This window comes from Balaenoptera musculus, chromosome 7 (genome assembly GCF_009873245.2).
Source record: "Balaenoptera musculus isolate JJ_BM4_2016_0621 chromosome 7, mBalMus1.pri.v3, whole genome shotgun sequence".
In the NCBI taxonomy this organism is placed as follows: Eukaryota; Metazoa; Chordata; class Mammalia; order Artiodactyla; family Balaenopteridae; genus Balaenoptera; species Balaenoptera musculus.
This window is the reverse complement of record NC_045791.1, coordinates 92,281,731-92,293,977: the sequence shown is the minus strand read 5'-3', so window position 1 is coordinate 92,293,977 and position 12,247 is coordinate 92,281,731. Positions and strand designations below refer to the sequence as shown.

Genomic DNA, 12,247 nt, shown 5'->3' with positions numbered 1-12,247 from the left:
CCTCGGCTTCTGACGTCATAGACCGGGGCCTCTAAGTTTCCTAGTGGGTCACATCACAAACTCAAAATGGCAATTCTAGTCAGACTTCACTGTGACCCTAACAAGGCTCCCGACAAGGAAAACAACTGTTTTCCTTCTCTGGGTCCAAATTTTTCCCAATCTATGAGACGGGGAGAATCAGTCTTATATTCTATGAACTCTTGACTCTAGAATTCTTAACTCCAGACCCATGGAATTATTAATATCAAAGGCAAAATCTTATGTGTGGCTGTTATGTGCATTTTTCTGGGTGAAGAATCCATTGTTTTCAGCAGATATTTCAAGGAATCTATGGCCCTCAAGACTTGCAACCATTATATAACGCTATGTAAGTTGCAAGTCATGGTTTTTCAACATTACATTCATCTGCTAGTGCTGTAAATATCCTGCTTTTTGTTGCTCCATAAAAGTCAAAGCCTTTATAGCTCACATATTTATATGTCTTTCTGTGGTTGAAAGACAAAGGGGTGAGAGGGAAAAACTCACTCCTACCGCTCATCAAAAATTCAGCTTTGGCCAAATAATCTGCTCTAAATCACGAGTTCCAAATAGCAGCAGCCAAGGGGTCTCAGATCAACGTCAGCCATCCTTCCTGCTTCAGCTAGTGGTTGCTGATACTAAATAACTCATCATATTCAAACTTAACCTTGAGTTTGCAGCAAGTCTTTCCTCAAGGAATCAAAAGCTCTTCCCTTATATTTAATTTCTGTCAGTAGGGCAAATATGGATTAAACAACCCGTTTTTTACTGAAGGGACACACGGGACCCAGAATATCGAATTACCTACCTGACGTTGCATAGTAAGTCACATGAGGAGGAGACAGAGGGAAGAGAGCCTCTTCCCTAAAGCCCTAGCCTGGTGGGCAAGACAGCCAATGATGTGGGTCCCCACTCCCAGCCCCACTGAGCTGGAGCACGTCTCTCCTGGCCGAACCCTGGTACCAGAAAGTTCTCAGGGGGTCAAGCAGGAGGAACCTCCATCGGGCCGGCTGCACACCCACTGCAGAATATCGACGGTCTGGAAGATGGGTAACGCACTGGTATTCCAGGACAGGCTGAGCTATGACCACACCCCGACCCCCTTTCTCCGGCATATTGGAATTCATTCACTGCCCCACCCAAGCAGAGCACAGAGAAGAAAAATGATAAGCCCAAACTGGCTTCCCCTTCTTGTAGTTACATCTGTACACATGGCCCTTCCCTTGGTGAGACTCCAAAGCGCTTATTAAACGCTGATGCGCCCTGGCCTTGGCTTCTGCCTCTGGCAGAGCTCAGCCCTTGATGAAGCCTGTAACCACTAAGGCTCTCCAACTTTCACAGACCATCTGGTTCTAGAAGTAAGCTGAGAGAGCCTGTTCTTAGAGGGAATCTAAAGTAGCTTCCATCTAAGCTCAGCAATCCTAGCTTGCCTCTGATTCCCAAAATCCACAAACCCTCACTTCTAATACTTCTATGATGGGTGTGAGGTTTCACAGGCCTCAAGAATTTGACTAGTACCGCCTCACCCTGATGGAAGATGAGACCTTGTACTTGCTTGGGCTGCTGTAAAGCCGCCATCCCAGAGCACAGGGACACGGCTGCCCGAGACCAACTTCACCTTTACTGGTCCTGTACGCAAGCATGTGAAGTTATCACAGTGGAGGGGAGGAAGGAGATGATTCTTTCAAAATACATTAAATTTAAGGCACATAATTAAGGCTTAACAACAGCATGATATAAAACAAGCAAGGTGGTCAGCTCACTTAGTTTACTGTACTCTTCCAGGAGAAAGTTCCACTTCCTGGTCTTGACATCTGCAATGACAAGAAACAAATAGGCAAACATGACACCCTGCCCTCCTGCAATGTCACCACACTTACTCATTCATTCCCTGCTCTCACAAACCCCCAGGAACCTCGGGTGATGTGGCTGGTCTTGTGCCCGGCACTGAGGACACAGAGATGGAGAGTACCAGTAATCGAGGCTTTCACAGAATTCAGGGAGGAAAGACAAGCAGACGTGAAGACAGCACTGGGCTGTAAGCGTGGTGATAAAGGGAGCTATGGGGACACAGGACTGGGGACGGCCCAGCAAGTCAGACAAACCCTGAATCTCCAAGGTCGGGATAATACTGTAGCTTGCACTTATTCACTGCTTACCTTAAGCCAGGCACGGAGCCAAGAGACTCATATGCACCATCTCATCAGTTCCTCAATACGTTATAAGCTGGGCACCATTATCAGCTCCATTTTGTACATGGAAAACAAGCTACATGTGGTCAGTGTGGTCAAACAGTCTATGTTCAAATCCCAGGCCTGCCGCTTCCTGGACGTGTGACTTTGGGCAAGTTATGTAACTTCCCTGTGCCTCAGTTCCACATCTGAAAAAGGAGCATCCTACAGCCCCTGCCTCACAGGGTTCTTGTGAGGATTACATAAAATTTAAATGTAAAATGCTTATGAAAGAGTTTCTGGCAAACAACGCACTCAAAAAAAGGTAAACAATGCTAAATTATTATTATTATTCCACCTTCTGATTAGTACGGTGTAGCATAAACTACACATAATATTAACTAAGCAGGGTGAGCGTCTGGCTACCCAACATTGACTAATTACTTAGGTTTTCCTACCAATCGACCTTCTGAGAAAATCAAGCAAGCTTCAACTCAGTTAAGTGCTTTCTGGGCAGCAAAAATGAATTCTTCTCTGTCTGGTCATTGAAGAAGCAAGGCAGTGAGGGAAAAGGCATCATGGATACTTTGAGTCCACTTGAGGAAAGAAGCAAGGTGGCCCAGGTGTAATCTGACAGAAAGACCCAAAGCAGAGCGACTACTCTTGATGTGGGAGTAGTGCAGGAGACCCTTTCTGACAAGAGCTTGATCCTGGCAGTGGCAGGGGAGCAAATGGGAAAGTCTGTGAATAATTGCTATGGCCACCCCCCCCCAAAAAAAAAAAATCCAATCATGGTGTTTTAACGTCTAGGGGCCTGGGCAGGGTTGGGTGTGAATACTTTCACTGTTCTCATTCCTCCCCAAACAGCAGAGCATGTCAGGAGTGTGATTTCAAAGGCCACAGGTCAGAAGACACAGGTCATCGCGACTTGCCTTTTGAGGGCCACCCCAAGCGGAAGCCGAACACCTGAGGGGCCAGGGGAGGCAATGCCCTCTGGACTGAGGCTGGGCCCTGCACATTGTGCCTAAGCCCTACTCACCAGCCTGCTCTCACCAGTCAAAACTCTCTCCATCTAAGGGATAAAAACACAACAGCCAGCATCACCGGCTCCTGAAGGAACCCCCGACCTTGATGAAAGCTCACTGAGCAGGTCATTCCACAGAGGTTTGCTCCGTGATGCTGCCTGCACGTAATGTCTCAAAGGCAGGAGCTTTTAAAGGTTTGCTTTCTACTTGCCTAGGGAAATGCTAAAACCATTTCAAGAATGGGAATACAAATCCATAAAAGCCACACTGTTTTGTAAAACAACACGGCCCAAGCTAAGAATGAAACTCAGGCATTCAGAATTCTTCTGCTCTTTATTCTGATGCGGCAGCTTTTGAAGAACCTCACAAAAAATAAAGCAAAACTGCTTTGCTTTCGCTGGTGGTTTTCAATCCTGGCTGATTATTAGACTCACCTGAAGATTTTTTCAAACACCAATGCCCAGACCCCACCTCAAGCCGATTAAATCAGTAGCTCTGGGTGGGAACCAGGCACCGGCTTTCATTCTGGGGATGGGGGTCGGCAATCTGTGATTTACCCACCCCTCCAGGTGGTTCGGAGGCATGCTCAAGTTTGAAAACCACTGGCTTAGTCTACCCAAAGGCATTTATTTTTATGGCAGGTGCCTATTTTTCAAGCTCTACTAAGGACAAAATAAAACTAAATGGGTTTAAGTGGCTGAAGCAGGAACTGACCTGCTTCTACCAAGAAGACAGTGCCCAGGTGACTGGGGAAGGAGTCTTCTCTTTGCGAGGCCTTTAAAGACAAAGCAGGCCCCGCTATGTGTTCAACAATCTGGAACAATTTAGGGAGCATCTTTCTACAGGAAGAGGAGGAGGTTAGAAAGGCTCTACCAAGAAAGTTATTTCTGAACATTTAAAGAGAGGAAAACACCCTAGTCTGAGATCACAGGCCACTCTGCATCCTGGAAATCAGGCAGAGGCCGACTACTTGCCGTATCTTCTGGAATCCATCTGTTTAAACAGCGCAATCAGGTCTTCTGAATAGCTGATGTCTGCCTCAAAGCGGGCCCGGGAGATGAGGACGCACTGCCCTTTGACAAAGGCAAGGGACGGAGCTACAGGAAGGCAGGTCTGGGTTGCAATGCCGCCGCTGCTGGTAGAGGGTGACTCCACGTGGCCCTCGGCCCCTTCCAAAGGCTGCAGAGTGACAGCCTGGAGGTGCTGGGCTGCTTTCACTGCCGAAGAAGAAAAGGACAGAGGTGACAACCCAAGCGACTTTTTCGTGGCCCTGGCATGCTAAGGCAGGCACAGGAGGAGGGCAGGGGCAGGGTGAGGAGGAAGTTCGCTGGGCAGGCAGGAGAGAAAAAGCGTAGTCAGATGCGGAAGGTGTGCAGGTGTGCTTTAATTGGGGCTTCAGGTATTTCAGGATTTCCTGAATGTAACTCTTCTATTCCTTAGGTTTCCTAATTTAAAAAACTTAGAATTCAGAAATGAACACGGGGGACAGGGATCTCACCAGGATGGGTAAACTTATCAGATAATTTCTGTGGCCATGTCCGAGAAGCCACTGAAGGAAGTCAACACACCAGAAGTCACCCCCTTAACCCTGTTCCCAGGTCACTGCTCTGTCCACCGCTGGGAGGACAAGGAAGGAGACACAGGATCATCAGGCCACAGATGTACAGTGCTGACCCTTATTTTCTCTATTACTGAGGCATTTTATAGATTAATAGATTTGACGACATAGAGCTAAACTGTCAAAAAACACAAACTGAAACGAAAGGCAAAATTAGTGAATAAAGATATTTGCAAGAAATATGAACAGAGCTCATACTTTAAAAAAAATACTGGGCTTCCCTGGTGGTGCAGTGGTTGAGAATCTGCCTGCCAATGCAGGGGACACAGGTTCGAGCCCTGGTCTGGGAAGATCCCACATGCCGCGGAGCAACTAGGCCCGTGAGCCACAATTACTGAGCCTGCGCGTCTGGAGCCTGTGCTCCACAATAAGAGAGGCTGCGATAGTGAGAGGCCCGCGCACCGCGATGAAGAGTGGCCCCCGCTCGCCGCAACTACAGAAAGCCCTCGCACAGAAACGGAGACCCAACACAGCCATAAATAAATAAATAAATAAATGGAAAAAAAAATACTAAGACCACATAAGATAAGAAGTTAGGCAACCAATTCAAAAGGGGGAAAATGACTAATAGACATTTGGAGAAACGTGCAACTCCGCAAACAATCAGAGTAATAAAAAGCCATTTTTAACTTATCGAACTTGCAGGATTAGAAAAATAGATATCAGATAGGAATAAAACCTTTTGGAAAACAATTTGGCAATATACAGCAGAGCCCTAAAAAGTGATCATAATGACTCAACTTCTAGGAATCTACCTCAACTAACACAAGTTGAAAAAACAAAAATTTATAGACCAAGGTGTTCCTTACAGCTTTGATACTGGGGAAACTAGGAGCAAATTAATATTAAACAAAAAGAAAATGATTTACCCAGTATATGACATTCTTTTTTTTTTTTTTTTTTGGTTGTGCCGTGCAGCATGTGGGACCTTAGTTCCCTGACAGGGATCGAACCCGTGCCCCGTGCACTGGAAGGCGGAGTCTTAACCACTGGACCACCAGGGAAGCCTCTATCACACATTCTTACAATGGAGAATGTTATATAGCCATTATAGCCATTAGTTTGTTTGTTTTTTGGAAGAAATTTTGGAAAAGACAAAAAACGCTATTAAGTATGAAATCATTTTTTTGGAGGTCAAAGTGGTTCAATAATGGACACGCACATTTTCATCACCCAGAATTAACTGTTTAACATGCACCATTAAAATAAAAGTGTTTTATGTGAGAACATTAAGTGAAAAAGGCAAGATACAGATTACATTACATATAGAAAACATTGTATATCTTAACGCATAGGAAAAAAAGGCTGGAAGGAACAAAACTAAAATGCTGGCAGTGGTTAAGGGAGCGGGGACAGACACAGGTGGGGGAGGATGGCTGGTTTCTCTTCTTTGCACATTGACATACTTTCCACATGACCTACAGTGAGTGTGTGGTAGGGTTAAAAAGGCAAAATTCAGAGGTGGACCCAAACAAATAGCAGAAAGACTGACAGTCTTCATATGTTGCATTAATAAAAAGTATAATCTACTAAGATGACACAGCAATCATCAACTATCCGAAAATTAAGAAACAAGGGTAAAGGCACAAATCCACAGTTGTTGGGAGAGTGTTCCAGGTATATCTTGGTAGAGAGCAGACTGAGTATGCAAAACATTGAGAAGGATACAGAGGAGCTAAACAATTCCTAATCAGCAAAATTCACCTGAAAGCTATAGACAGAATTTTGTGCCCAATGAACAGTTAAAAAAAAAAAATACGTGGAGCATTACCAAAAACAACCATACTGCACAGAAAACCTAAATGAATTTGCAAAAGCATTGGTCATCTGAGTCACCATACCTTGTGGTCAGAGGACAGGAGTAAAAAGAGGACAAAACAAACAAAACAGAGACTTTTTAAACAGTCTCTGTAGGTTACTTTTGTATACATATATAAAAGTATAAGAAAAGCAAAAAAAAAAAAAAAAAATTGACATGACATGAAAAAAATTTCGTAACAGTGGAAATCACTGGTTTAACATGAGCAATAACACAACACCAGGTATCAAGACCTACAATGTTAACCCAGAGCACTGGCTCTCCTCCCCGCAACACCTAATAAATGGATTAAAATAACGGGAAAAGCGAGCTCCCCCAAACCTAGTGTCAAACATTTCAAGAGGTAGAGGACAAGGAGAGAAACAGGAAGTTCTGCAGGGAGGGAGCTGTCCCATCACCCCCAGAAACTGTACTGGTGATGTCAGAGAATTCCACCTCGTGCCCCAAATCTGTGGAGGAGTAACCTCGCCCTGCATCCTCTGCTTTTCCCTTTTTGAACTGGCTGGGGACAGAGAGGGCATAGAAATGGCTGCTGGGAGGGAAGAGTAGAACGGGAGATGAAGACACTCAGGGCTGACTCTAACAGAGGTGCAGGCTTCAGGCACTAGGACAAGGTGACAAAAACCTTGGTGTAGGACAGTCAACAAAATCTCAGAAGACAGAGTGGTGCGCACCCAGGGGCCCTGACCACCACCAGACATGACACTGGCTGGAGCCAGCCTGGGCAACACCCGCTCCCTGCACTCTCGGGTTTGTGTTGTCTGCTGAACGGTTACCGTTCCTGGGAGCAGGGCCGGCACAGCTGCCTGGCATGGCTGGCGCCTGCGGTCCAGTGGGAATATACACTCTGAAGTCAGGTGGCTTGGGTTTGAATCCCAGTTGTACAACCGATTGGCTGTGTGACCCTATGTTAGTTACAGAGCCTCTCTGGACCTCAGTTTTCCCATCTGTAAAATGGTTGTTATAAGGAATAAAAGAGGTAGCATAGATAAGGGGCTTAGAACAGCCTAGCACGTAGCAGGTTCTGTAAGTGCTAGCTTCTGTTAACATGACCGGTGCCCTCCTCCCAAGGACCTGCCTCATTAGGCTGGCCATGGGGAGAAGGAAGAGGAGCCCTGGGATGGCATCCCAAAAGCCATCTGAACCACAAGCCAGACTATATCTGCTACTCGAGGAACTTTTCAATACCAGCATCCCCCTGCATGAGGGGGGACCACACACCTACTTACTTAGGGCACCGTAGTCGGTCATGCTGAAGTTCCACGTCTTGGTGGCAGGATCTGAAATGAAACAGAAGTACCTGGTTTGCCCACAGTAAGGTTGATGACTGCTGGTATGAGCTGTACTTGGACATTCAATAAGGGTTTGTTAAATGAACGAATGAATGCTAAGTTCAAAACAGTTGACTGAAAAGCCCCTACTGATGTACAAAATCCCCGTAGAGGACAAACAGCAAATATAAATGAGGATAATGCTTTGGCTCTGCCCTTCTGGGAGAAGCAACCTGAGCATGCCACGTCACCTGGCTGAGCCAGTTCCATCGCCTTTAAAATGGAAATAACACCTACTTCTCACAAAAAACTGTTTTAGGCTTAAGTGCTACACTGCATACAAAGCACCTGGCAGGGGAACTATTCATCCATTCTCCATGTGGCCATGTGGCAGCCCCCAAGCATGGCAGCTGTTTGAAGGAACGTCTATTATAAAAGGAAACATGAGCTAAAACAGAACATTTTTAACAACTGGATGGACATAATGTGCCAATGCACTCTCTTCATATTTATGAGAAACTGTTAGATTTAAAGAGACTCTAGAAGTAGGAAAAAACACCTGAAAGAATTAGATGGAAGACTCATTACCGTAACGTCTGCTGGGCAGACTCTTGAACACTGCAATGAGCTCCTCGTTGTACCCAATCTTCACCTGGAAACGATCACCGATTTTTATGCATGTTCCCTGCTGGGAGCCTGCTGCCTTGTGGAGTGGGGTCCCTGATTTCTGTTGTAGTCTTTCTTCTGTCCTGGGCGTCACACTCCCTGAAACGTTCTGCCCAGAGGTGGAGGGTCTTGCCATCCTGGCCTCGAATTCAGGACCCCTGGGAGGCTGTCCACGGGCAGAAGCTGCTGTCTCCTGGAAATTCTTTGCTCTGGCCAAAGGCTCATGAGTTGTGTTAACAAAGGGTGTCAATTTCGTCCCGTGTGAAGCCTGAATCTGACCTTGCCCTAACCCATAACCCCAGAGCTGTTCGCTGGAGACCGCTGGAGGACTGTTTGCCAAGGGAGGGGAGATCCCAGCGAGAGTCACTTGATTTGGTGGGCGGTGGCTCGGGCAGGCTGTGGGCATCTCTTCTTGCCTCTGCCATGTCCCCTTTGCCTGCTCTGAGGTGCTGAGTTGAAAACTGCGGGAATTTTGAGGTCTCTGATCACCATCAGATGAACTCCTGGGATTCTGTTGCTTGAAAACGACACCATGGCTCCCTGACTTAGAAGGATCCTGGTGGAGGTGTCTGGAAGGGCCCTGCTTGGACTGGGAAGGTTTGGCAGCAATGTTGGAGCCCGAGACTGTGTTCTGATGCTGTTCTGCTAATAATTTCTCAGCTCTGCGGGCCAGAGCCTTTTGTCGATTCTCTTCAATTTTTTTCCTCTGCTCCTCTGTAAGTGGCAAGGACATTTTAACAGGGAAATGTTCATGCAGGAATGTCAACCTTTAATCGGAAACTTGGCAAAAGCTGAGAAAGGAAAAACAATATTGAAATAAACATTAAATGTATGTATTTGCTTACCTTGATTTTAACAAGCTTTTGTCCTAGGAAATGCACAAGGAGCCAAAGGATTTATGAAAGTTTCTTTTATAATTAAACACATACCCACACAGATAGTAGGTAGCATATGCCAAAAACCATGACTCTGACAAAAAGTAAAAAGCAAGGTCGATCAAATCCAAAGCCAAAAAGGTATTTCAACTGCAATATTTTTCTCCCTCTCATCCACCAGCCAACATGAGTTATCAGATGCCAAAAAGTTATATAGTGCAACCTAAATCCATCAGATAATGAGAAGGGCGACATTTCAAACTAGAAAGGATAATGGATTAGACTGACATAGACCGAAACAACCACATACCATGGCGTGACACTTGCTCAAACAGCCTCTTTCCGACCTGGAAGAAGGAAAAAAGCATTAGTATCACATACACTGTACACTGAATTCACCCCTCGAATACCATCGTTTTATCATTCCTGGCAAGTCAATCTGCAGGTGGTAAACCCACCACCATAGAGCAACGAGTGACTCTTCTGGAAAAATAAGGAAAAAAAAAAAAGTAATACGCTCACTGTACAAATTCAGACGCTACATAAAGATGTAAAGAAAAGAGTAAAATTAATCTGTAATCTCAGTATCCATCAATAACCACTGTTCATAGTTTAAAGTTCAGTATAATTGATTTTTTTCTATCCATATCCATAGATACAGGTCATGTATAATATTTGGAAGACAGATGATTTATTACAAAATAGGATGATTATATGTGTTCTGTTTTGTATCCCTATCCCGATTTTTTTTTTTTCCAATTAATTTACTTAGGTCATTTTTCTATGAGCTGAGCCACTTTTATAATACTCTAGACCCAGGCGCTGGACACCAATTTCTCTGGCTTGATTCGAACTGAAGAGCCGCTACCCAATGTAACGCCACGTAATGTTTATAATGATGATAAGGTGGGGGGCCTCTGAGAAGCTCCCCAGGGTAAAAAGGTTTCCTTCCTGCTGGGGCTCTCTTTGACAGGAACTCCAAACATCGATCCCTAGAGACCTTCCACTTCCTCCAACCACCAGCAGTTAAGAAGGGGTTAGGGAAAGGCATCGTTCCCGGGCTCGGCTGCAGTTCTCAGGCTCCCCGGGTAAAACACTCCTGCCTAACTTTCCAACCAGCGCTCTGCTGCGCCCCCAAACGCTCCAGGTCCAAGGCCAGATGCGCTGCCTCCACTAGCCAGGGGAGCCGACGCCATGGGATGAAGTCCCAGTGATCAGCCCCAAACCATAAGGCCATCCCACTACATGGACGCCCCTCTTCTTTGTGCTGAGACCTGTGTTCTACCCCATTTTGGGGGCGCGCCTCTCCCCGACCTGGCAGTATGGGAGCGCCACTCCCACCCCTATCATCTCCACTTGGATTCACCCTTTCCGTTGGCCCACTCCCTGCTCCAGGGTGGCATTTGGTCTCGTCCGCCACCGCTGCCTTTCTCCCAGCTTACCTTCTCACCCGGTGAGACCTAGAATGCGAGCCACATTCGCGCCCGACCCCGAACCCAGGCGCGTCTCCAGGGTCCTCCCGAGCCAGGTTACTCTTCCGGGTGGCCGGTTAGGCCCAGTTACTCGAGCGCTGCCAGTTCGCTCGCCTTATTTCAGCAGCCGGGCCTCAGAAGTAGTGCTGGTGGTGGGGTCGCTCCCCGAGGAACTACACTTCCCAGAGGGCAACGCGGCCCCAGTTACACTTTAAAAAGTGAAAGACCTCAGACGGAAGACCCGAGCAGTGCTGCAAGGCCTTCTGGGATTTGTAGTTTGAACTCGGAGCCTGGTGAGAACTAGGAGACGCAACACCGTGGGCGGGGGTGAAATCGTGCACCCTGGGAATTGTAGTCCTCGAGTCCCTCAAAGGTTTCAGCAAGCACCGGATCGTGAAAGCCTGGGTCGTTGTTTCCAAAACTGGAGTCACGCTGTCAGGAGTTGTCGGAGGTTTTTGTTTTTTTGTTTTCCATGCTCTTCCTTATTTTTATTAACACCCAGGAAGGAAGCAATATGAGCTGTGCAAAATGTACAACATCGTAGTAACACAGAGTTTGATTTGACAAGCCAAAGGTAACCTTGCAGTTTAAGCACCACCTGCTGTTCCAACCCCGACCTGACCTTCTTGGATCAAAAGAGAATTAGCATTGTCGTCACTGTCATTGTTGTCATCATCACTGTCTTCATCAGTCATTGTGGTGAGCATTTAATGTGAATTATCTCATTTAATCCTCACTACAACCTTAAGGAACACACAGTATTTGTATCCCCCTTCTACAGATGGGAAAACTGAGCAGTTACTGGATAACTCTTTCAAAGCCTTATTAGCCTATTTGTGATTCTGACTCTGGAGCCCACACTTTTGAGAGAAAATTAGTAAGCTGACACTATCAGAGTCAGTTTACCCCATTTCTGAGCACCAACACTCTTTCCACTCCATAATCAACTCCACTATTAAATATTGGTGGTAAATATAATATTTCCCTGTCATCAGTATTCACATAAATGTTGCTATTCTATTTTCAAACATGGCTCATTTTAAAACAAAGAGGTAGATCTCTACTTAAGGATTTGGAAAAATGGCCAAGATGTATTGTTAAGAAAAACAAAGCACATCAATGTGTATAGTTTGATCCATTAAAAAAAAAAAAATCCCTACCTATCAATGCATGTAAACTCATAGTTCAGGAACAGGGGAGGATGGGATACACTCCTCTCCTTTTTAATCTATATTTTTCTGAATTATTTGAATTTTCTTATAATAATCATATAGAACTTGTGTGACTTTTGAAACAGTAAATCGGGTTGTTT

At 45.7% G+C, this 12,247-nt stretch overlaps 1 protein-coding gene across 2 annotated transcripts in view; it reads right to left on the bottom strand.

The window, feature by feature from the left end:
* SMARCAL1 (SWI/SNF related, matrix associated, actin dependent regulator of chromatin, subfamily a like 1) overlaps positions 1 to 11,120 on the bottom strand; it is a 49,756-nt gene extending 38,636 nt beyond the window's left edge. Inside the window, exons 1-6 of one of the 2 annotated variants that reach the window (XR_005020656.1) lie at positions 10,906 to 11,088; positions 9,774 to 9,810; positions 8,511 to 9,379; positions 7,881 to 7,931; positions 4,189 to 4,431; positions 1,782 to 1,832 (exon numbers count right to left, since the gene is read on the bottom strand). Coding sequence is in view for 1 of the 2 variants with exons in the window: in XM_036858481.1 (XP_036714376.1) it covers positions 1,782 to 1,832; positions 4,189 to 4,431; positions 7,881 to 7,931; positions 8,511 to 9,321 (1,156 nt within the window). In the remaining variant the exon portion in view is untranslated. Of the gene's footprint in view, positions 1 to 1,781; positions 1,833 to 4,188; positions 4,432 to 7,880; positions 7,932 to 8,510; positions 9,380 to 9,773; positions 9,811 to 10,905 lie in introns of both variants that reach the window. The other variant, XM_036858481.1, reaches the window with a different exon arrangement.
* Between the last annotated feature and the right edge of the window lie 1,127 nt (positions 11,121 to 12,247).